The sequence below is a fragment of the Rhinolophus sinicus genome, chromosome 6 (assembly GCF_057876585.1).
Source record: "Rhinolophus sinicus isolate RSI-liver-muscle chromosome 6, RSI-T2T, whole genome shotgun sequence".
Classification (NCBI taxonomy): domain Eukaryota; kingdom Metazoa; phylum Chordata; class Mammalia; order Chiroptera; family Rhinolophidae; genus Rhinolophus; species Rhinolophus sinicus.
The window spans coordinates 47,652,664-47,679,331 of record NC_142506.1 but is presented as its reverse complement, the minus strand read 5'-3'; the positions used below and the strand labels follow the sequence as shown (position 1 = coordinate 47,679,331).

At 53.2% G+C, this 26,668-nt stretch overlaps 1 protein-coding gene across 1 annotated transcript in view; it reads right to left on the bottom strand.

Annotated features, from left to right (window-relative positions):
- GPR137B (G protein-coupled receptor 137B) overlaps positions 1-26,384 on the bottom strand; it is a 41,456-nt gene extending 15,072 nt beyond the window's left edge. The window contains exons 1-3 of the mRNA XM_019746998.3: positions 25,824-26,384; positions 10,874-10,923; positions 788-1,010 (exon numbers count right to left, since the gene is read on the bottom strand). Coding sequence (XP_019602557.2) covers positions 788-1,010; positions 10,874-10,923; positions 25,824-26,192 — 642 coding nt within the window. The 5' untranslated portion in view covers positions 26,193-26,384. The remainder of the gene's footprint in view (positions 1-787; positions 1,011-10,873; positions 10,924-25,823) is intronic.
- Positions 26,385-26,668: the final 284 nt, after the last annotated feature.

The window sequence follows — 26,668 nt, the reverse complement described above, 5'->3', positions numbered from 1 at the left end:
TCGGAGTCGCTATAGCAGTACGACCACGTGGAGAAGAGGACAGACCCTGGAACCGTACTGCTGAGGCCGAGTCTCGGCACTGCCTCTACCAGCTGCGTGTCCTGGGGCAACCTACTAACCTCTGTGCCTCAGTTTCCTTATGTATAAAGTGGGACTCATACATACTCTCACAGAGTCGTGAGGATTCTGTTAGTTTATACATGTTGAGTGTTTATAAAAGTGTCTGGAACAGGGAACATAAGTGTGCTTCTGGGGCAGCCGGATGGCTCAGTTGGTTAGAGTGCGAGCTCTTAACAACGAAGTTGCCGGTTCAGTTCCCGCATGGGACGGTGGGCTGCGCCCCCTGCAACTATGATTGAAAATGGTGACTGGCTTGGAGCGGAGCTGCGCCCTCCACAACTAGATTGAAGGACAATGACTTGGAGCTTATGGGCCCTGGAGAAACACACTGTTCCCCAATATTCCCCAATAAAACTTCAAAAAAATGTGTTTCTATTAATATTAGCACAATCCACCCCACTGGTCCTTTAAAATGGTGGTTAAACCATTGCATCTATAAACCAGAGACTTAACTCTCTGCCAAGAATTCTGCACACTCCAATACACTGAGCCACCGAGATGGAACCCTCCTCACATACAAAGGTCAGTGAACCACATACCTCTGTGTTTTGGCAACCGCAGTGTGGCTAATCATTGGTAGGGGGTCAGCTGTGAAAGGTGTGTGCGGAGTCTGTCTATTTTTAGAACAAGTTGAATGGCGGGCGCTTGGCCTCGTTGGCACCCTTACCTTGGACTCCAAGTAAATGTTGGCTAAGGACATCTTAGAGATTTTGTAGAGACAGATGGAGAGAGAGATGGCACACAGCACAAAGAGTGTGTCATTGATGGCCACGCGCACGGACACGATCGCCTTCCTCTCCCCGCTTCCCGTCTTCACCAGTACAGCGCAGGTTAAATTCACCAACAGGAAGACGAGACTGATGAAGAGTGAGGCCAGGTAGAGGGGTAACCTGGATGGGACGAGACACAAATTTAAGGCACCGGGACCTGCCTGCATATTCTGCGTCACTTGAGAAGGAACAGCCGGAAGCAGAACAGGCCCAAGTTAACAGGCACCTCAGAGGTGGACTTTGGAGGTAGCCAGTCCAGGATTCAAATTACAAACTGGCTACCAATTGTGTCCCCGCGAAGGTACTTAGCGCTCGGAGCCCCATTTCCCGTCCCTGGGAAGCTGTGAGGATTGTCTGAGCCGTGGATGCTCCCTGCGGAGGACAGACTCAGAGTATGGAGCATGGGCCGGAGTCAGCTGTTTTCTGGGAGCCCGAAACCGTTCTGCACTCAGGAGGGGGTGCAAAATCAGCCTGTGTGAGCTTCACCTGAAACTAGACTAAATTATACTTACCTTACAGGTTGTCTTCGCAGACTGAAATGTTTATAAAGGGTTTTACCCAAAAAAAGTCATGGGTGAAGTGGGAGTTGGGTAGCACTCTCTCGTACCTGGGAACCCTCACTCCTGGATGCTGGGGTGAAAAATCTGCCACAGCGCCTGGCCCAAGGCTGAACGCTGCCGGCTGTCCTTGTCACTGGCCATTTTGACCTTGCAGCTTCTCAGAGCCACACACATCCTAAGTGACCTGTATAAGGTCTATATAAAGACTTCTCAGATTTGCTAACACAGAAATCAGCAGCCTCAAGTTTCTCTTAAGCACATACCATATTTCCCTTAGGCAGATGTCTTCCAGAAGACGCACAAATAAGGAACAGGCCTGCTGGGCTCAAAGCCAGACTGGTTTCAGCTGAACGTTTGTAAGTCCAAAACCAAGTCCAAGACCATCAACTGGAAGTGGTTTTGAAGCTAGAGAGTGATGTCTGCAAAAGCCATCACACACGAGGACAGGGAAAGCTGGATTCTAGTCCCAGCTCCAGACACGAAGCCACTGACAGGAGCTCACAGGGTGAGGGAGGGAGGGACCAAGAGAGGGGCAGATGAATGGCTGCAGTTTTATTTCCTGCCCTCAGATGTCAAGACCATATAATAACCCCCCACGTACCCCAGCTAATTTGAATGGTATTTTATGTCTCGCAAATCATAATTTACTATCCACCGGGAAACTCACTGAATTTTCAGAGCCCACATTCTGTCAAAGGAAGTTTGCTGACCTCACTCCACCTCATCCTTCAGATCATAGCTCAAATATCACGTCTTCCTAAAAGCTTTTCCTGACTCACCCTGCACCCCCTTACACACACACGTGTGCGCGCACACACACACACATGATCAGGTCTCTGACATCTGCTTTACTGGTCCCTGTACTTTAACCTCACAGACTGGTCAGTTTATAATAAAGCACATGGACACGGTCTGACCGACACCACCTCCTTCCTAGGTGGTAAGCTCCAGGAAGATGGAGACTTTGGCCCTTCACCCTGTCTATCCACATTGTACACAGTAGGAGCTCAATAAATATGTCTGAGAGAGAAGGAGGGGGGATGCAGGCGGGGGGAGGGAGGAAAGACCCCAGAAGCATCACACTGGATCCCTAACCAGGGTGGTCCTTTACTTTCCGGTAAACACTCCATCGCCTCAGCTATGAGACCGTCCCCCTTTCTGGGGGAAACACCTGAACTTGAGGAATTACATCTTTCAAGGTGGAGAGAAGGGATGACAGGCTCCTCCCTCTGCAGCCCTGGGCTGGGCGCCGCTGACCCCTCCAGCCGCTGCAGAGGTAACAGGATGGAGAAGATGCAGCGCAGGTGGCCAGGAAGATACGGGGGCGGGGAGGGGGGGAAGGACAACATGCACAGAACACAGCGCGCAAAGCATGATACGGGCAAAGGTGGAAATGCAGGCAAGACCACACTGGGTTTGGGCTGGCGAGTGTTTGCTGGACCTGAGCAATCGCAGGGGACAGACGGGGTGACAGAGAAACTGGAGGGGGCTGGGGACCCACAAGGTGGATAAGCACAGGAATGACACATGTGGCCATGTCTGCGTTTGAGAAAGATGATTCGGGGCAGAGTGGAGCATGGACGGGATGAAAGGACTTCAGGCAGGAGACACGATGGCCCGGGGGCTGAGGAGGGAGGCGTGCCAGAGGAGTGACAAGGAACCGGTGGGACCTGGACACAGGGTGGTGCCATCAAAGGACATGAGAGACGCAGGAAGGGTACAGGGTGGTCAGAGCCACCCCAGGGGCCCCTGGATTGTGCCGCGTGCCGTGGGGACGGGCCGTGCTTTACAGTCTCTGAGATGCGATTTCATGTGCAGTGATGCACTCAAAGCTTTTCAATCAGAAACAATTTTTTTTGGAAAAATAAACATGAATTACCAGGGTCAGGTTCTTTTACAGGACGCGCTCCCTGGTCAAGGCCCTTCCAACCCACCTCACTGTCTCACTGAGTGTCACAGTCCCTGCAGGTCCCTCTGCTCGTCCCGGCCAGCAGGCCCTCCGTCTGTCCACTGCCGCCCCCATCACACGTGCTATTAGTGTCCTTCCCAGCACATGGGTACACGGTTCAGTTCTGGGTTCCTGGGTTCCAGCATCTCCCACAGCCGACAGCTCAGGAAGGGCGGCCTCATGACTGTGTCCCCAGCGCAGAAACACCACGCTGGGCTCAGCCTACCCGCCCGCACTTCCTGTGCAGGACACACATTTTCCCACTGCTAAGATCAGCATCACCTCGCCACGTGGAAAACTACGGCCAACGCAGGAGTGTTTCCTCCAGGTCACAATCAGGGAAACACGAAATCTGCCTGGGACCGTGGGCCACCAGGCCAAGCTTCCACCTCCTCCATGGACATGAGTTGGGGGTTCCGTACCTGCTCGCAGGGCTACTGAGAGGCCAGGGGAGAACACACGGGGGGCACTTAGCACAATGTCTGGCTCATGGTAAATGACTGTGGCTTTTATCTGTTCTCTCCCACATTTCACAGATGGGGAAGTCGGGCATGGAGAGAAGGACAAAGGCAGAATCATTTGGGAGTCACCGAAAACCTGCATCCTAGTTCCTTCAAAGCCCTATTTCTTACTGTTTTATTATCTGCTGCACTTTTGTGAAGGGCGTGGGTTAGAAACATTCAGAACCCTCTGGAATCAGTCCTGTCATGTCTGGGCCATTGCCAAAGTGTACACACATTTCTATCCACATGGCAGCAGTGAGTGTCTGGAAAAAGCACTGTCAGGACATCTAACTTTTCCAGATGACTTCTCATGGGTCTGGTATTAAATGCTACTGTGGATGTAAATTCTTATTCCTTTTTCTTTATTAAGAAAGCAGTACATGACCGCTGCAGAACATTGGGACAGTACCGCGAGGGTGAAGGGTGAGAAAACCAGGTGTAACTTGCACCCGGACGGGGTGGCTCCCCCCATACCGCCCCCAATCCCGCCCCCCCATGCCCTTCCCAGCTTGGGTTTTCACACCAAGCCTCCACCCTTGCCCTCGCCCCGCCTTCACCCGCCTGGTGTGAGAGAGAGCTGTGTGTCCTCATGTGTGACATGGAGATGACACCCCTACCCTCCTCTGGGAGGACGCAGTGGGCCCTCTGCCTTCTTGTCCGGCTTTTTCCCCTGTCCTCACCCCACAGAACCTCTCATCAACAGCAAGTCCCAGAAAAAGGCTTCCCCTTCTCCCATCAATACTTCCTCCACAGGGAGTCACCCTTGTGACCAGGCTGGGCTCTGCTCTGCTCTGTGGTCCTACTGACATTCTCTCGGGCTCCAAGACCTACTCACTACACTCAAAGGTGCAAACTGGCTGGGCCGCCATCTCCCCGTAACCGTCCTGGAGCACCCCCACTTCCTCCACAGCCCAACATGCCCCTCATTTTCACTCCCCTCATTTCCTCATCTGAGCCTGTCCCTGGGGAACCCCTGGTTCCTCTTCGTCTTCTTCCTTCCCCAAAATGTTGACGTCCGGAGCACTCTCCTCCACACCCAGTTCCTCAGGAAGTATGCTCAGTCCTACCGCTTTACGGACAGCTTTTGTACGACCATGTTCAGAAAGCTGTGTCTTGAGCTACTGCCTCTGTCCTACATCCAGACTCACATTCCAACCAGCTGCCATTGAGGCCCTGTCACCTCAGCATGTCCACACTCAGCTCCTAATGTTCCTCCTCCAGTTTTCTGAACAACCATAATTTCCACCGTTAGCTTTTCAGGCTGCTGACTGTAAAGATCTCTAAAACACACACACACACACATCACACACACCACACATCACACACACGCACATCACACATCACACATCACATACACATCACACACACACATCACACACACACCACACATCACACACACACATCACACATACCACACATCACACATACCACACATCACACACACATCACACACACATCACACACACACATCACACACACACCACACATCACACATACACATCACACATACCACACATCACACATACCACACATCACACACACATCACACACACATCACACACACACATCACACACACACCACACATCACACACACACATCACACACACACCACACATCACACATACCACACATCACACATACCACACATCACACACACATCACACACACATCACACACACACGTCACACACACACATCACACACACGCACATCACACACACGCACATCACACACACGCACATCACACACACACGCACATCACACACAAATCACACACATCACACACACATCACACACACCACACACACATACCACACACACATCACACACACATCACACACACCACACATCACACACACACACATTACACACACACATCACACACACACATCACACACAAATCACACACATCACACCCACACATCTCACACACACATCACACACACACACATCACACACACGCATCACACACACACATCACATACACACATCACACACATCACACACACACACATCACACACACACATCACATACACACATCACACACACATACCACACACACATCACACACACCACACATCACACACACCACACATCACACACACACACATCACACACACATCACACACACACATCACACACACATCACACACATCACACACACATCACACATCACACACACATCACACACACACACAAATCACACACATCACACACACACATCACACACACCACACGCACATACCACACGCACATACCACACACACACATCACACACATCACACACACATCACACACACATCACACACACATCACACACATCACACACACACATCACACACACATCACACACACATCACACACACCACGCATCACACACACACATCACACACACCACACATCACACACACATCACACACACACGCACTTCACACACACACATCACACACACATCACACACACATCACACACACACAAATCACACACATCACACACACCACACACACACACCACACACACACCACACACACATCACACACACATCACACATCACACATCACACACACGCACATCACACACGCACATCACACACACACACATCACACACACCACACACACACCACACACACACACCACACACACATCACACACATCACACACATCACACACACACGCACATCACACACACATCACACACATGCACATCACACACACACACATCACACACACACCACACATCACACACACACACACCACACATCACACACACACACATCACACACACACGCACATCACACACACATCACACACACATCACACACACGCACATCACACACACACATCACACACACACATCACACACACATCACACACACATCACACACATGCACATCACACACATCACACACACCACACGCACATACCACACACACATCACACACATCACACACACATCACACACACACGCACATCACACACACATCACACACACACATCACACACACAAATCACACACACAAATCACACACACACATCACACACACCACACCTCACACACATCACACACACCACACATCACACACACACACACACACACACACAATCAGTTGTCAATCCCACAGGTTCCTTATTCCCACTCTCCCATCTGCGCCTCTTTCCCATCTCACCACCACCACCCTGCCCCACGCCTTCTGACCAGAACTAACGTGAGTGTTCTAATTCACCTCCAACCTGAACCCCACCCCGCACCCTCCCTTCCCCTGCACTCGTGTCAGCTCCATCTATGGCGCCCCGTGTGCTAATTAGGCCAGCTCCCCACTGTCCCCAAAGCTCTCCAGGCGTCCCCACCTCCTGTCTTATACAAGCGGATCTTTCTGCTGAAAACCTTCCTGCCCCCTTGACTTCAGTCAAGTCCTACTCCCCGAGCCTATAGGGCCACCTGCTAAACAAAGCCTGTTACTGTCTTAAAGAAACACCCTGTGTTGTGAGACTTGAAACAATATGAAAAAAGTACTTATGATCCAACATTAAAAAGTCAGAAAGCAAAATTAGAAATGCGACAAAACACCAGCTCTGTCTTGAAAAATGTATTAATAAACCTACAATGGGATATGTCACTGTATTCCCTTAGAGCTTCAGGAAATTTGTTCTACTTCTTTCCACATGTGTAAATGCACAAATTTCTATCTTTTTCTATTTTATAACTTTCTCCTAATGACCTTACATAATTTTTGTAATGAAAAAGAACAAACATAAAACTTAACTTTTCCCCCTTGGCCTGCAGCTCTGGAAGAAAGCGAGGGCTCTGGAGGGTGGAGAGAGAGTTTTAAAGGGGAGGGGGGCAGAACAGACCTTATCAGAAGGGTGTGTTTCCATAGGAACAATGTTTTGGACATTGCCCTAAAACTACTACTTTTCAACCCAAACCACAGGGTCAAGATAAATAGCCCAGATAAAAGACCAAAGCATAAGAAAATTAGTGGGACCCCAGCTTCTGGGAAGACCATTTCACTTGCGAGACCAGAAGGATCCGCGTCTGGCTGGTTAGCAAGCACAGAGCCGAGGCAGCCCCCATGCCCCACCCCCAGACACTTGTCCTCTCCTCCTCAGGACAGGAAGTGCTGGGCTTGGGTCAATGTAATGTCACCACCTCCTACCATGCAGGGACAGGATTACTAGATTGTCTCAATTTCTCTTCCAACACCTTAGATTTCTTATAGAACAGGAAAAGCAAAGCCCGGCTCATTATAGCTTTTATTTTTTTAAAAAAATTGAAGATAGAGGGAAAACAGTTTCAAATGTTTAAAAATCAAAGTACTCTTGTGCATTCCCATGCCCAGTGTTCACATTTCCTGATCCAAAGGTTAAAACAACATAGACCAAGAAAGAGAAAAACCAAACCACATGGACAGCAACTCCAATAAAACTCAGAGCCAATGGATGTGTTAGTGAAATGGGTGAAATAAAGTGGTTCTGGGCTGGGCTGAATATAAACTATCTTTAGAAACACAGAATTGCTACAGGAGCAGCGTGGGGTGGGAAGTTTCCACTAGTTCTAGACTAATGGCTTGTGATTTGCTGCAAGGTAGGGAAGCCAGTCCATCTGAAGCATCTCAAGGGATAAGCTGTGGCCTGAAACGTTGGCTGTGGCATCTGACTTAAGAGAAACGGGGACTGAGAGGAGACTACAGATGTGTGGAAACACGAGAACTCCCAGGATTCCTTCTCAAGTGGCCACTGAGTTATCAGAATGAGTCAATGGGCTTCTCCCATTGAAACCTCACCCTCCTGGCTTCAGGAAGCCCTTCCCTTCTCTGGCCCAAACGTTTGACCTTTAACATCTGGATCCAACTGTGTTTCTCCCGCTTCTCTCTTCATCTCTACAAGACCCCTCCCCGTGAAAGCAGTTACACACCTCAGCGTAGCCTGTCACGTCTACACTTTGGTTTCAGGATCAAGTACCACCCCCGTCTTCTAACCTGACAGACCCCGTCTCCCTAGTGCACAGAGGTTGAAAACTTCAGTCTTCCTTTCTGACTAGTGCTTTCACAGCACACTTCTAGAAGCTTCCACACCTTGTTACCCCGGCCTCAATCAAGCATTTCCAAGATAAGACCGGCTCCGCGATCCAATCAGAATACTCTCCCCCACTCCTGCATTCATGCATTCTCTGCTCCCAGGCCCCCCTTCCACCCCCCCACCCTCTACTGACCCCCATTTCGGGTCAGGGGCTGGTGGGCCTAGGTTACCAGCAGCGCGGGGGAAAGGCTGTTTTATCAGAGGCAGCAGGACTGTCTATTTGGACTACTTGCTACTTGAAACTGCCCTCCTTGGGACCAGCGCCATTTCATGGTGGGCTCTGAAGTCCCAGCCGAATAGTCTAGTAGAAACACGAACCAAACAACCCAAAAAGTAGTGAAGGGAGACGGCAAGATCAGGTGAAAAACAAACGGCACCAAGAGTCTCGTTACCTGGATCCTGGCTCCATACTGTCACCTAACTTTCTGAAGTTAAGTTTCTTTGAATGCCAAATGAGGATGAAAATATATACTTCCAGAATTTTAACTAAAAAGTCTGTATAAGTTTAAGGTAGATATATACAGAGGGTGCCCCAAAAATGTATACACATTTTAAGAAAGGAAAACTGTATAAAATTGTAATACTCAATATATGCCCATAAGGAAAGATGAATACAAGTCATGTGTGGCTTCTGCAATTACAAGAGGTGCTCAAAGTGGTTACCATCAGCGTCCAGACACTTCTGATTACGGCAAACTACTGCTTGAGCAACGTTGACCAAAGTGTCTACTTGTATACATTTTTTTGGTACCCCCAGTATACATAAAATTTAAAATGCATACATTTTGGAATATTTTTAAAGCAATAAAATAATTAAATTTTAACTTTGATTCAAGAAAGTGACGAAAGTCACCTTTCCAGAAATGTCTGCCCGTGGCGCGGAGCTCTCCTGGGCAGGGACAGCAGGACACCCGCCTCACGCCCTGGGATGCCTGCTCTCCCTTCCCCCAACCTTGGCCAAGTCTGAACTCTCTCAGCCACTGGTTCTTTGCTGCTGGGGGTCACAGAGCTCTACGGAAATCTGGGAAAAGCTATAGGCCCTCCCCACAGGAAAAACATGCACATGCACATCTGCACATGAACTTGGCTTGTGATGTAAATCGCCCCTTCTAGACTGCACGCCTCTCCTGTCCCGCAAGCTCAGGCCTCTCTTCCTCCACCAAATTCCTGTGACTCCCACGTCCACAGAGGCCACAGCAGAAACCGCCCACGCGCCTGACACGTCACAGATGGCACTTGGCCTGATTCTGAGTTGCTCTGCTGTTTTGGACATCTGTACAGATGGAGCGATAATCTTTCCAGGACACAGACTCCATCTCTGCCTCAGGGTGCCTGAGTGCTACGACGGTCAAAAATGTATCTGTTGGACGTGGGCGGAACTGCAAAGCAGCAGCTGTGTGGCGAGTTATGGCGACTGCACACAGACCACGCAGCTCCGGAAAACAGCCTACCGGCAGTCGGCAGCTAGGGACCAGGGGGGCCAGGACACCAGATGGAGGGCGGGGCCGCAGGGACAAGGCTCTGCCACAGCTGCACCCACACCCAGAGGGTGGGGAAGGGATGCCCGGCCACATGCCAGCATCTTCGGGAAACCCTCTGCCTTCGGCTGAGGCCCTTTAGTTCACATGTGCCTCTGCCAGCAGCGTGCATCAATTTTATTCCCCACTCTTTTCTCCCTGGTTATGAAGGGTACCAGGCTCTTGGTTCTAAACGAGGTAGACATGCTGCAAGACCTCGAAATCCTGCTTCCACAAGCCAGCTCCATGCGGGGCAAGCAGGACTGCTTCGGGCAGCCCCCGGAGCGCTGGCGTGTGCCAGCCCCAGCTGCAGAAACAGGCTACTGTGTGAGCCTTTCACCCGCTTTCTCAGAGAAAAATGCCCCCGGTACTTACCGGTATTTGAGTAATTCTGGAGAATATTTGGACTTGGCTTTGAAAATCACCTGCAATGACAGAAAAACATGGTAGGTTGGGGATTCAGTAAGCTGACACCAACAAGCTGATATCACCGCTGAGCAGTCCCCTTCCCTTCACATCCAGGCATGGGGGTGGGTTTCTGAAACGGAGTGTCTGCTTTGTCAGAAAAGTGGTAAGGCTAAATGTTTTTAGGCTGTGCATACACGTTTAAAATGAAGGTATTTTAAAACGTTTAAAATGGTTTTGAAAGAAGTAAAGGTATTACTGGTCTTCTCTGATTTTAAGATTTGTATTTGGGCCGGTACTTCCCCTAGAGATAAACCGTCCACCCTCACTTTGTTAGAAGTTTCACTGGCACCAAAATAACGGAGTTTGACTGTTAAGTGTCCATCTCTCGGGCGTCAAACTGGGCCGCACAGTAAAATGTCTCTGGACTGCGGACACACACATCAGTTGCAGGACAAGTGCTGTGTGCTTGCGGGTAGGTCTCCAGACCTCGGGAGCCAGCACAGCACCAGCCTGGGGGAGCCTCGGAGAGGAGGGGGGGCCGGGAGCAGGTGTGAGCTCCAGCCCCAGCCAGTGGGCTGCTCTTCCCAGGGTGTAGGGAGCTTGGGAGGAGAGCCCTGGCGGATCGCGGGGCCGGGGGCTGGCTGAGAGGCACGTGCAGAACAGTGCTAGGCTCGTCCATTCGCCATCCTAGGTCCCTGGGGTTGGGAGCAGCACTGGGAGAAGGAGAGAAAGGAATGGAAGTGCGGAGAAGAGGACGTCTTTCAGATGATCTAGTATCAGCAGGGCTGCACCCCAGTCTTCCTAGCAGATCCTCCTGCATCGGGTCCCAAATGTGCCCTCGGCCGCAGCCTCTCCCGGTCCCCATCCCTGTCTCCTCACTAACCCCCAGCCATGCGCCCCCCTCAGCTCTCTTGGAACTCAGGATTTGCTCAGCTTGCAAATATCTAACAGGAGAGACACACTGCTCGAGGTGGAAGTACCCGAGTTGTAAGGAGTGACTGACGGGGTGGGGAGCAGGAGCCTGGTTCTGGGGGAGCGGAGCAGGGCACAGGCTGCTCTGGGACCCAGGGGGGCACATGGAGGTCGGGTATCGGTGCCCCCTTCTCTGAGGAGGAAGCACTGAGCTATCAGTTTCCTCCAGGGACACTGGAAAGTCACCCCAGGAAATAACCTGGTGGATCGCAAGTGCCCGGCCAAGTGTGCTGATGCAGCTGTCACACGGGGTGGGGACCCTCTGTGTGACTCCCTGGGCCCCGTACCCAGAAGACACAACATACGCAGCAGGAGCAGCACCTTCCCTTGGGAGCCTTTGAGAGGTGTTCTCCTGAGACCCTTCAGTGCACTTCTCAGGCTTACATGGGCACCTTGTTAAAGAGCCAAATCCCAAGGCGCCACCCCTGTGGGCGGCCGGGGCAGCAGGGCCCAGGAATGTGCATTTTAAGAAGCTCCCAACCGTGTGATTGGCAGCAGGCCCCAGGACCACCTCTTGAGAAATACTGACCTAAAGGGAACAAAACTGCCTGACCTGATATTCTTGAATAGCTTTGCAATCACTGATATAAAACACACTGGAACAGGTGACTGCACTGGTCAGACGACACCAAAGAGGCAGGAAGGTGCTGAAAACACAGACCAGCAGCTCGTGGTCCACGCACAGCCTCGCACACACACACTCACGCCTCAGGACCTCAACCCACAGACTCAATGATGGGGGACAGGAAGGGTCTTACAGACTTTATAGAAAGCAAATCTACCGTTAAGAAAAGTCCCCCTTTTAAAACATCATTTTCAGAGCTTCACAGGCGAGCATTCCAAACTGACGGGAGAATTAGTTGGTTTCTGACACGAGTTTTGTCTCTGTCCGAAGTCCTTTCAGAAGCAGGTAGGAGGCAGGGAGCTGCACCGTAAATAAGTTAAAATACCTGGTAATACAAACGGGTGGCATGAGCACAGGGCCCTCAGTCACAGGCGTCCTGACTTCACCTCCGACAGCCTCCCAGGGGACTGTAGGCAAGTCACATCACCTTTGGTATTTCTGTGCGGCCCACAAGGAACAGAAAGGTTACAAACCAGCCTCTCTCGGGAACAAGGAGTAGGCGAATACGTGACTGCAAGTGCTATTACGGACATGACACTGCGTCATGTACCGCGGCCCAAAGCTCTGACAAAAACACTCTCCGGCTGCACAGAGCTTGGGGATCTCGCTTTTAATAACCCAGAGAATTCTTCACAGGCATCAAAGTGAGGAGAACAAACTACCGCATTTTAAAAAGTTTTGGACCTTGTCAAGGAAATATGCAAATATTGTGTTAGTATTTCGCCATCTTAGTGGGGCTCATCAGTGACAGGGGACTTCCGCCATGTCACTCCGTTTACTCTCACTGGCCCAGGCCTATGGCAGCCTCGCCCGCACCCCCCATGGGACAGCGACCCCCACCTATGGACTCTGCTCTGTGCAAAGCGCTGTGAGGAACGAAAGAAAAACATGACCAGTCCTGCCTTCACGGGGCTCACAGTCCTAGTGGAGAGGAAAGACGTGGACAGAGGAAACAACTGGAGGAGATGCCAACCAGAATGCGCCAGCCGCAGCTGGGCAGAGCCCAAGCAGCGGACCCCCAGGTCGTGGGCTCAGCCTCCTGGTGACGTCAGCCCTTCTGCGCTCCTTGATCACATGCCGCCCCAGCTCCCAGGTCAGGAGAGAGCGCGGGTGGGCCCGGGTCAACCGGAGGCTCATCAGCTCCCAGCTCACTCCCACCACTCGGTCAGCGTGGCGTCTTCCAGGCCTGGGAGCCGCAGAACGACATACCCAGCCAGCCAAGAGCTGCAAAAGCAGGTGACACTCCTACCTGGAAGTGCCGCCCCCCTACCCACCATCCTCCTTTATAAATGAAACGAGACGTTCCCGGACTTTCCTTCCCACGACCCCTGGCCCCAGCAGCTGGTCTGGCAGTGGGTGGACTGAACGAAGTCAGACGTAGCAGGACGACCTCTAAGGCCAGCCTGGGCCCCAGAACGTTCCTCCGGGGACACGGTGAAGAACAGGGGTCCCAGCCAGGACTGTCAAATATCTGGTCCAGTATTCAAGCTTCATGAACAGTCTTAGGCTTTGCCCCAACCATTCCACTTGTAAGGAAGTATTCAGAGGCAGGACTTCTCCAGGTGTTTCCACAGAATTGGGAATCAACATGGCTGGAAGCCAGTGTCACGTGATCAAACAGATCTGGAACTGCTGGGCTAAACAGTTTTGTTCCCTGCAGGAATTCCCAGAGCCTTTAGAAAGCTAATGTTGTAAATCTCTAAGCGGAACATGTGGCTTATAAGCAGCTGCCCAAACTTATTTGGCCATTTTAAGTCTTCCTAGTGAGGGTCCCACGGAGCGGAGTTTGGGAACAGATGGAATGCTCACTGCAGCCTCAATACTAGTAACAATGACGGATAAGAACCACCCCCCCACACAGCAAACAAGAAGCAACAACTTTAAAACCACACTGAGCCTTTGCCCCATGAACTGGGACACCAATCCAGTAGTGCACTGAGCATGAGGGGTCCCTGGGGTTAGGGACCCGGAAAGGGACCCAGAGCCCCCACCCCACAGAATGACTTGAGCAAAAACAGTAGGGGAGACCCCGCAAGACTCAACCTCTGACACCATTAAGTTCACACCCCTGCCTGGAGGAAGAGTCAGCCCGGGGAAAGGCTGGTATTAAATAAATCACTTGGTCCTCTCTAAGCTAAAAGCAAAGGTGGTAACAACAGGAAGGTGAAAGCCTGGACCGTGAGTTGGAAAGGTTCTAGCCAATCATGATCATCTGTGGCAATTCGAGGTCTTGCATTCACCTGGGCCTATGCGAGCTGTGCTTGGAAACACTTCCTTTATTCCTCAAGCTACTCCTTACCCTTAAGGTCCTCAAAGTCGTATTTCACTTCCTGGCATGTCAAACTGATACACGTATGTAACTACATATACATATATAAATGTGTATGTATATATATTTAATTACAGTATATAACGTCTATCTTCATAAACTACATACATGTCTGGACCGAGTTTTCAAACAAAATAATCCGAACTCTCGTACCCACCCCACCCCATCCGTGTTCCAAGAGACTTCCCTAGAGACTGATTAGGGCCCAGAGCTGGAGCTGAACCTCCTGGGCTAAGGCCTGCGGACCTCTTATTGGGCTGCCCGCCTCCTACAGTCTGCACTGGCTCCCACTGACCCCACCAGGCTCGGCTGGAGGAGGAGCCGGCTCCTGGGAGGAAGGCAGACAAAGACTAATTACCACTTCGTATCTCAGCGCTACTGACAGCACCGGCTCTGCCACTCGATACACAAGCAGGTCCACAAAATCAGACAGGCTGCCACAGACAGGGACAGGGTGAGTGCCGAGGGGACAAATGACGCCAGGTGAGGATGCCGGGTCACCACATTCAGACTGCTGGTGTTCACAAGGTTCCTCTGACAGCGAGCACGCCGTGTGGTCTCAGGAATTGTGAAAATAAGGAAAAGCTGGTCCCTGAGCCCAAGACACTCACAACCACACACAGACATGCCCGTGGTCCGAGGAGGGCAGATGTGTGAGCTGGTGTGGGGAGGCGTGGGAGGCGTGGGAGGCGTGGGGAGGCGTGGGGAGGTGGGGGGAGGTGTGGGGACGTGGGGGGAGGCGGCCCAGTCCTTGACAGGGAGTCCGGGGGACAGTGACGTGGGCCTAGAGCCCTGCAGTAGCAGGAGAGGCCCAGCTGGTTCTTGGGGAAGCTTGATGAGGAAAGGAAGTGAGTGAAGGAAGGTGCAGGCCCCACCCTCCCCTTCCCATCTACCCCGTCTGTGAAAACACCAGGATTTTCCCAGAGTCCCCCATGGTGCTGAAGGGATGGGAGGGGAGCAGGACTGAAGACGAGAGCGGAGAGAAGCAGCCGCTTTCCCCAGAAACTCCTGTCCTCTCATGGCAATAAGGCCCTGCTCCCAGGTCACGCATCCCTTCTGGTCTCAGCCACATACCCACTGCATTAAAAGTCCTACTTAGAACTAAAGCCACTGAGAGGAAAGCTGGTGACTTTCCTAAGATGTAGTCCAGGTTTGGGAAAGACACGTGCGTGATCCTGGCTTCTCCCATTCCTGTTCCCAGGCAGGCCGGGGGGAAGGCTGGAAAGCCCGCTGGCCCCCCTTCTGCTCCCTCCTTGGCGAGTCGGGGCTCCCTCGCCCCCACTGCGGGCACAGGCAGAGCCCTCAGCGACCCCCGGCCCTTCACACCACCTGTCAGATGACGCAGAAAGGCCAGGGATCAGTATGTGACGTACTTGAGCAGGATCTAGAAGCAGCTGCTGACCTCTGCCCCCGTCCCCTTATAAATCACTGTCCCTGGATGTCACTGACTGTTCCCACCCTTGAATGCCTGCCTGCCTGTTTTTCTCCCACTAATTCAAGTTGGTTTTCACTGTCTCACAGTCATTTTTCCTAATGTCATGTTGGCTGCTTCTGTCAGAAACATCCCATGCTATTCTTTGTGGATATGACAGTGTCCCTTGTGCATTCAGCAAACTAACAAAAGTAGCCTCTTCTGTCCCAGAAGCAGTGTCTCTGACAAGTAAACGAAGCACTGTGCATGCAGACATGCACTTTATTCACAACTTCTCTATGTAGCCATTTTGCTTTACAAATCCCCCCACAAAACACGACCCATGTCTCCACGCCCTCACTTCTGTGCCATCACTCCCTGAAGTGCTGCCCTGCAGACACTTCCCAATCCGCCCACTTTCGGAGGCTCCAGACCCCAAAGCTGGCCCCCTGGCCCCGTGTGCTGGGCTTTGGACTGTGGGCTAAGGGTCTTGGAGTAACAGAGCAGGTCCGAAACTGTGCCAAGCAGGCTGAAGTCTAATGAAACCAGCACGTTATTTACAGTGGCCAAGACGTGCAGGCAGCCTGGGGACCACAGACAGAATGGATAAGGAACATGGGGTGTACCTATATTAATACAATGGAATATTACTCAGCCATAAAAAAGAAGGAAATCGTGCCATTTGCGACAACATGAATGGACCTAAAAGACATTATGCTAAGTGAGTCAAGGAAAGGCAAATACTGTATGGTTTCACTTAAATGTAGAATTTTAAAAAAATAAATGAATAAACAAAAATAGACCCATAGATACACGAAACAAGCTGATGGCTGCCAAAGGGGAAGGGGGTAGAGAAGATGAGTGAAACAAAAAGAGCTGTCCCAAGAGATCAGGTGATTTCACTACAGGTAGTAAAAAAGGTTTTTAAAAAGGAAGACATTGAGCTACATAAAAAAGAAAGTAACCAGTATGTCTCTACTCTAACACACCCAATTTTCACATGTCTATGTAGGCAACTTTGTTTGAAAATGTTACAAATTTGTGGCAGGTTTTAACTTTATTATAAAACTTGTCAAGTCGACACAAAGAAACCCCAGAGCAAACACTCTGTACCCGCCAGTAGCTCCGCAAGCTATACACTAGTGTCTGCTCCAGTGTGTCTTACGTTTAATAAATAAAAAGACACCCCTGAAGCCCCAGCATCCCAGGAGCACCTGGTTCTAACCCTCCCTCCTCCGCAGAGGTCACCACCACGTGAATTTGGTGTTATTACACCCAGGCAGGCTTACACTTTCACTATTTATGAGCACATTCACAAACAACATACACTGCATGGTTTCTCACTCCATTTCAATGCGTTCCATCCCCTCCTGCAACTTGTTTGCTCACCCATCCTGACACATTCGCTACGTGTGGATGCTGAAACACACAGCTCAAGGTCATGCACCGTCACCAGGACCCAGGATTCCACGGTTCACAGTCCACAGCTGTGTCCACCCACAGCACAGAAACATCTAGAGTTGGTTAAGAGTGTGGCCTCTGGAGCTTGCTCACCTAGACTTGAATCCCACCTCCACCAATGATCAGCTGTGTGACTCTGGAAACGTCGCCTAACCTCTCTGTGCCTCAAGTCCCTCATCTGCAAAGTGAGGTTCCCACCTTATGGGTTTTTGTGAGGAGGAGGCGAATTGGATACCTGGGGCACTTAGGCAAGCGCCTGGCACCTCACAGACGGGAAGTGCTTGCTGCTATTCGTCCTGTGCATGTTCTCACCTCACAGACAGAGAAGCGCTTGCTGCTATTCGTCCTGTGTATGTTCTCACCTCACAGACAGAGAAGCGCTTGCTGCTATTCGTCCTGTGCATGTTCTCACCTCACAGACAGAGAAGCGCTTGCTGCTATTCGTCCTGTGTATGTTCTCAAACCATTTCCCTTCGTGCTCAGCTACCAAACTGTGAGCACAGACGCTTTCTTCACCATACAAGGAACCTTCGTACTCAGAAAGTTAGGAGCCACTGATGCACTTGCTCCGGGGTTTCCTCTGTGCTGCCCACTTCCTGACATTTGGGGGAAGTTTTGCAAACCAGGGCCTGGTGTCCCGGGAACAGTCATTAGCTGCCTCGGTCTGTGTCTCCATATGCTAAGTGCCATCATTCGCCAGGGCAGGGCGACAGGAGAGCCCAAGTGGGGACTCCTCCCTTTGTGCAGCCATCCCTGAGGAGCAGCAAGTGACAGCTCCGCTCGGCACCCACTCTCTGTGCAAACACGACATCTCTGCAGAGACTGCCACGTTCTTAAGCTGCGGGGCCCACCACAGAGAAAGGGTCGGCGGTCCCTGCCACATAGCTCTGGGTGCAGCAGCCTCAGGCCAAGGCGAGCTCTGTGTCCAGGTGTGAGGGGATCCCTGGGAGGGGCTGGGTTCCCATGTCAGGTCTTCACCCTGTCACCTCCTGTCTTTGAACTTGGCAAGCACGTGGTTCATGGAGCGAGTCCTGCTCACTTCCTGGCCTCACGCTGACCCTCAGAACACAGAGCCCCGACCACTTAGATGCGCTGCTTCACATGTGACCGTGGGACCCACAATGACACTGTCTGTCCTCTGGATTTCTGTGAAGCCAAGTCCCTGAAGGACCCTCAGACTCTCCGGAGAGCCCTCTTCCTCAAGTGTCTGTGTGTACATGTGTGCGTGTATGTCTACACGTGTAAGTGTGTGTCTCACCCCAACAGGCAGGCAGGGGCACCCCTCACCTGGATGGCTCCCACGCTCAGCACTCACTCAGGAAATGGTGAAGGGGACAGAGGCCCCACCTGTGAAGGCACCGCCCCTGGCTTCCTCCCTTCCTAATGCGTCCCTCTCCTATTTCCAAGTTCTCTCTCTCCTCCACCCTCCAGGGGGACGAGAGCCTCCTGTCCTGTTACTGGAACTGGGCCCCAACCAGCCAGGCCGTCCCAGGCTGGGCCCACAGTTAGGCTGGGCAGCAGGCAGCCCAAGAGGGCGGGGGGCCCTGCAGAGCACTCCCCCGCCAAAGGCTCCCCAAGTCAACATGGAACCCGGGCCTCAGTTTCCCTCTTTCCCATGTTCTCTCTTGTCACCTGAGCATCTGGATGCGGGCGCGGCTGGCCACATGGCCACGAACCTGCATCCCTGATGGACTCTCTCTACTTTTCCTGAGCTCAGGCAAGGGTTAGTGCAAACATTCACGAAGGTGTCTTCTACTCTGAAACCCTATGACATGAAACACCTCCCCTCAGAGAAGCCTGCATCCTCTGCCCCGCGAGGCCCAGTGGGTATCGCTGCAGCCTCGCTTCTAAGTGGGCATGGGCCCTCCTGTCAGGGGAGGTGGGGACGCAGGCCCAGCGGTCCCCAGAACAGCCCTGCCCCCGCCAACCCGCGGCCCAGGTGGAGACTGCCGTTTCGGATGAGCCTCCTGGCAGGAGTTTCCCCCTTCATGTCAGGGCTGAGCCACACAAGGCACTATTATCGTCGTTATGTTTCTGAGCTGCTTCTGCCACATCTGCAGCTCAGTTCACAGCCAGGGCTCTGCCCACGATTATCCCAAATGAGCTTAAACAAGGTAACATGTTATACATGGAGGAATCGTCACAGCCAAGGATGCTTAGCCAGGTCACTAGCCAGCCAGGCCCAAAGGCTGCCCGAAAGAAGGGCTCCCCAAAAGAAGGGCTCTGTGCAGTGGGTCATGTCTCACCAGCGTACAAAATGCTTGTGGCAAATCATGCCCAAACAAAATAAGTTAGCAGTGAAAACGCCTCTGTTCTTCCCCTCCCCAAACACAAAATAACTTTCTGCCTCAGAAATGAGGAGAATTATGAGGTTTCCTGGAACTCTTGCCCTTGCTAGGAGCACTCTGCTGTTTGTTATGGACTGAAGGTCTGTACCCCCCAAATTCATACGCTGAAACCCTAACCCCCAATGTGACAGTGTTAGAAGGTGACACCACTGGAAGGTAATTAAGTCATGAAGGTGGAGCCCTCTTGCAGGGGATCAGTGCCCTTATAAAAGGGACCCCACAGAGCCGTCCCCCTCCCCCACCCTGCCCTGTCTCCACCACAGGAGGACACAAGGAGAAGTTGTCCTCTGGGAAGAGGAAGAGGGCTCTCGCCAGAACCCAGCCATGCTGCCACCCTGGTCTCAGATTTCCAGCTTCCAGAACTGTGAGACTGAACGTCTGCGGTCTAAGCTGCCCGTCTACTGTATTCCATCGTGGCAGCCCAAGCTGACCGAGACAGTATTTATTAGATCACGCTCCTTGTATCCTGCCCAAGAGGCCGGCCATCCCACCTCCTTGAGAGGAAGCCACATAGTGAGAGAAACTCCCTCTGGTCCGCCCCGGGAGCTGCCACCAGCTCACTGTGGCCACTGGGCAGGGCCGTTGGGGACAGGGACCAGATGGTGAGGGACAAACCCACATCATCAGACACAGAAGGAACCACGAATGCTCCACCCCAACCACAGGGCACTCGGACAAGACACAATGTATGCCATCGACTCTGTGAAAGGCTGGCTGTCCTGGGAGGAAGGATTACACTTGCTGGGCATGGCTCATGGGGTGGGGACAGAGTGAACAAGCCTTCCCCAAGCACCACCCATCCATCTGATGTTGGTCGGGACCCCAGGAAGCTGCTGTGAACAAACCAGGGCAAATGGATTTGACTTACATTTAAATAGCAAAAGCCACTGGTTCTTTTTAAAATATGTATCCTAGAGGGAGATTCATACAGGAGTCAATTAGGAACCTACTTCCTGGCGGTGCTGGTGGTAGATGGCAGACTGAATGCTAATAAGGAAACTTTTCCTGCACTCACACACACATGTACACTCATGCTCACACGGATGTCAAAGGCACACACACAGGGGTTCACAGAGGTGCACACACGGGCGCTCGCAAGTACACACACACAGGCATGTGCATAGGTGCGCGTGCGCATGCGCACACACACACACACAGGCACACACACACACACACACACACACACACACACACACAGCTCTACTGGCGGTGAGCCCATGGAGTGACCAGGAGCCAGTGCCAGGGGCCAGGAGGCCACAGTGTGGAGCCAGAGGCAAGGCCACACCTACTCCTGCCCTGTGTGACAGTGTGGTCCCAGCATTGCTGTCAGGTACTAGGGGCCAGGCAAAGGCCATGTGTTCCTAAGCATCTGACTTCCCCAAATTAACCAAGAGGCCTAGAGGCCCTTTGCAACACCCAGATCAGGGCCTGGCACACACAGGTATGTATTTCGTAAATGCTTCCTGATTAAATCGTGATTAAATCAACTGCCGCCAAGTCCCACAGCGAGACCCACCCATTCGTAAGGTCACCCCGCTCCCTTTCTCTGGGAGTGGGGTGCACAAGGGTCCCCAGGTGAGATTTTCATCTGCTTCCAACTTCCCTACCAGCAGGGTCCAGGACCATGATGCATTTTGAGACGGGGGGTGTGGGGGGGTGGGTGCGAGCGGTAAGCACAGTGTCAGAGGGGTGGGCCCTGCTCTGCACGTCCGGCTGGTGACCTGGGACAAGCCACCAGGATTCTTCACCGCTCCCACCTGGGGCTGAGCACCACGGTTGCCCTTTTCCAGGTGAAGGAGGCTGATACTGCCTCAGGGAGGTCAGTACTGGCTGGGGGGGCCACACTGGGGGCCAAGCCAGGATTCAAACCCAGCTCTGCCCACAGGGCCCCTTCTCCTTCCACTCCGACTGCTGCTTCCTGAGTCACAGGCCTTCACTGGAGCACCACGACCCCAGGCCCACTGGGAGCTCCAACACCCACCATGACCTCAGGGCCCCACCATGAGCCCCCAGGCCCTGCCATGAGCCCCGGCCCCCTCCATGAGCCCCCAGGCCCTGCCATGAGCCCTCAGCCCCCTCCATGAGCCCCCAGGACCTGCCATGAGCCCCGGCCCCCATGACAGCCCCCTTGCAGCTTCCCAGTCACCCTCTAAGGCGTGGTACAGTTCTGGCTCCTGCGTCAGTGTCCATCTGTCACACCACCTCTCCCCCCGTCAACAGGGTTCACTTCTCCTTTCCGTCCTGGAACCACCCCCCTTGAACGGCAGGAATCTGTCACAGGGGTCAAAGGAAGTGTGAGCCAGGGAGAACCATTCAACCAACTCAGAAACCCAAGTCTGAGACCCAGACCCATGATTCTGTAGGGGAACCGCAGGGAGATTTGACTGCCCAGGTGTCACCAAGCTCCGGGCCACCTCATGACCCACCACCCCAGCTCCGCAGACAGACCTGCTGGCCCAGGTGCCACCCTGGCACAGAAGCCCCTACTCCACGGCCTGGTGTGGGGGGCACCACAATACCTCACACTCAGGTGTCAGGGTCCCGCCCCAAGAGAAACCCCCATTATAAAGACAAATTAACACGGTGATAGGACAGGCCTGGGGGAATGGCCTGTTCAAGCCCTGGCCCTGCCACTTCCTGGGCAGCAGGGAGCTGAGTGGGGTCGGGCTGTCCCCCCGAGATGGCTGCCACAGGGAGTCAGTGTTCCTACTCCAAGGAGAGCTGTGAACATTTGGGCCAGAGGTACACACAGCACACACCAGGCCTGCTCAGAGAGCAGAACCAGTCCTGCCGCCAGCCACATCCCGCCTTCACAGCCTGGATGAGAGTGGAGAAAAAGTCACCATCCTGTTGGCAGGAGAACAGTGTTCTGGGGGAGATGACAGCCTTCACCCCAGGTCACTGAGGTTAAAGTACCACGGAAACTGCTCATGGAGAATTAGGGAGAAAGGGGACCTGGCCCCCTGCGCCCTGGACAGGGACTGTGCAGGCCCAACAGGTGTGGACCTCAGAGCTAAGTGGGCTGTGGACGGAGTCCTGGCAGATGCCAACCTGTGCCATGGAGGCGTGCGGGCCCCAGGAACCTGGAGCGCGTCACCTGCTTCTACCCTGGATTTCTGCAGGTGGCAGGCCCCTGGGCAGGCAGAGAACGAAAAGGAGCAGGTGGGGGCCTGGAGGAGACACTGGGTGGGCACCAGACCATACCCTGTGTGGACCCTCTGAAGAAGGGGTTGGGATGGAAGGGAGACAGAGGCAGAGGGAGCCAGGATGAAGTTGACGCCATGATGACACAGCCACACAGGCAGAGCAAGACCTGGAGGGAACAGGTACAGAATCACGTGAGACAACCCTGCCCCTTCCTGGGCCAGCCCCAGAAGAGCCCGATTCCAAGGATGACCGGAGCGGATGGGAGGGCAGGACACACCTTGCAAGGCAGGACAGCGCCGCACACGGCCACACGGCGGCGCTGCACCAGGCACACTGCCTCCTCTCAGAACCTCAGAGCAGCCAGTGCTGCTGGTACCCCCTTCCCAGGCTATCAGGGAGGTCCTCAGAGAGAGGAGCAGTAGGCCTTGGGCACTGCGCAGGCGTAAAGGACTTGACAACCACAGAGAGAACCTTCCTCGACCTCTCGGAACCCCCCTCCAGTTCCTTCCCGACTCTCAACTTAGCCCATGCATCATCCTTCCCACAGTCCCCTCCTCCCGCCTCCAGCCTCCAGCCTCTGGAGCTGGTCCTCTTCCCTGAGGACGCTGGTCCTGCTCAAGTCTTCTAAAGCTTAAATGTCCCCCCGGAAATTCCTGGAATTATTACTGAACTGTGTTGTGTGTACAATTTGTACCCCTACCCTGGTGGTCAGCTCCTGGAGAACGAGGGGTTACATTTAGAGGGTATGTTTTCTGTAGTGAGAGGTTTCCAATACTATACCGTAGGGATGAACCTTACTCAGATGTCACAGATGTGGGTGTGACTCCCGGCTCCAACGTGCACTGGTTATGTGACCTTAAACGAGTCATTTAACCTCTCTGACCCTCCTCTATAAAATGGGGATGTTACCGGTACTTTCTTCACAGGGTTGTTATGAAAAATAATTAAGACAAACTGCTTAAAACCGTGCACATAGTAAGTACCTGCTTCTTAACTGCTGGCTGCTACCCCTCCCCCTCCAAAATGTGATTTATTTGCTCCGAGATGGGGCTCAGGCAGCAGTAATTCTTAAGCAGCCCAGTCTAAGAGCTTGCAGGTCTAAGAGCAGGCGTGTGGGGAAAGGAAAGGGCAGTGCCAGAGCAGGGAGCCACAGGGGCCCCTTTAGGACTCCCCAGAGAACCAGAATACTTGTCAGGAAGCCAGGGAATGGCTTTGCTCTGCCAGCATCTGAGATGCCAGCATTGGTACCACCTACTCCCGCCAGCCACCCTGGAGATATAGAGAACAAAAGACTCGGGAGACATAAGGGAGCCAGCGCTGTGACAGTGACTGACTGTGTGTCTCGTCACGCTTTCCCTCGCTCAGCACTGACTCGCCAATCAGCAGATGGTGCAAAAAATGTGTAGTCTGCTCCTAATCCAGCAGAATCTGCATGTCACTACCAGACAGCCATGGCAGTCGCAAAAAGAGACGCGAATCAACACGTCAATGTGCAAATGACCACTGTCACCGTTCTTGAAGTAACACAAAGCCACCTGACTTTTGTGTCTTGCTGCAACCACCCCCTTTGATCCAATTAAAAAGCTGGAGTGTCTGCCGTGGCGCTGACTGCCTGAACTGGTTTGGGGGCTTAAAAGCAGTACTTGGACAAATAAGAGACATTACCAGTAGACTGGAAAATACACTGATACACTGGACTTATCAGAAGGCTTTGTAGGTCCATTTTGGTAAGAGTATAATAGGCACGAAATAGTACACATGCTGTATTTTAGCCACAAGTATATGTCCTTCAAATTTTCAGTCAGGGGCTCCCACTACAGCAGGACCATCCTTTTTCTACCTTTTCTTTTTTAAAAAATCAATGACATTTTCTTTAGAGAAATAGCAACACTATTTAAAGGAATGGAATGCCTGTTTGCACCAAACCTCTGCCCATGAGACAGCTTTTAAATTACCCTGAGCAGGTGACACACTAGGAGCCCTTCCCTTGGGCAGAGTCCTAGTGAAAACGGACGTTTTAGTCCTTGGAGAACTAATGAGAATCAGAGATGGCGACGATGATGATGGTAGCATTGTGTTATTGAACTTTATGACATACTTGCCACAGTATTTGCGAAGTACTTTACAATTACTGTACTTTCATTAACTCAACGGTGACAGCAATCAAGCCAATTTATAGTATGTACTCCCATTAGCTTATTAACAATACGCCTCATAAAAAGACGCCTGTAAAAAAAAGCCCCAGCAAACGTCTAGGCTTGTGCTTGGGGCCTGACACAAGTCTCTCTTTGGGCACACCTGCCATCAGTATCTATTCTGATGTGTGCGCGAAGATGCTGCGCGCCCTGCGCGGAGAGGGCCCCGCACTCATCCGACGGTGTTGAGCTAAGGGCAGACTGAGAGATGGCATCCAGCCCTCGCTGTCCTTCTTCGCCTCTTGAGAATGGGAGGGCCTTACCTGCGAGAAAGGCCTACAGGTAGGACAGGCTCAGACGACCCCAGAACCACTGCCGTTTCCCCACACTCCCAGGCCGTGGCTCTGCGACCTGCCCTCGCACTGAGCACTGTGCAGGGCCGCCTGCCAGGTGAGCGCCCTCCACGTACCTCCCGCGCGCTCGACTCACCTGGGTGAAGTACAAGTTCATGAGAGTGAGCGTGAAGAACTGGAGGCACACCGGGAAGCAGTAGAGCAGCCAGAAGACGAAGGGGCTGAGCGCGTTGGCTGCCACGAAGTCCCTGAAGTAGAAGGAGAAGAGGACCGTCCTCAGGGAGGCCCAGAGAAGGCAGAGGAAGAGGAAGACGCTCTGATAGCTGAGCCGCTTGTGGCCGTAGCGCAGCACCAGCCACAGCTGCGCGTAGATGAACACGAACAGCAGCGAGTAGAAGGCGGTGTAGACGCTGGTGAGGCCGAGCTTCACGTAGGGGGGCACCGCCGGGGTCAGTGTGGGCGGCAGCGAGTCGTTGCGCAGGGGGTCCCAGCGCGGGGCCGCCATCGGGCCGGGGGCGCTGTGGCGCGGACAGGGGCTCGGACCTCATCCGGGCTCGCCACCCCCGCGGGGGTCTCCGCGCATCGTTCCGCCCGGGCCAGCGGCGGGAGGAAAGACAACAAGCCGACTTCCTCCCGGTACCACATGATGCACGGGGCGGCCTTTGTCTGCGATTGGTGGCGCCGCGCCTCCGCCCCGCGCGCCCCCGCACGCAACGCGCGCCCCCGCCCGCGCGCCCCGCACTGCGCGCCGCACGCCGGCCCCTAGCGCCACAGCCCCGCCCCGCACTGCGCGCCCCCGCCCGCGCGCCCCGCACTGCACACCCGACACAGGCCCCTTGTGCCACGGCCCCGCCCCCGCACTGTGCGTCTCCGCCCCGCGCGCCCCCGAAGCCCGGGTGCCGCGCCGCACTCCCACCAGCCTCGCACTGCGTGCTACCTCCCCACCCCAAGCCCCCAGGACAGCCCGCCGGCGTCTGGTGC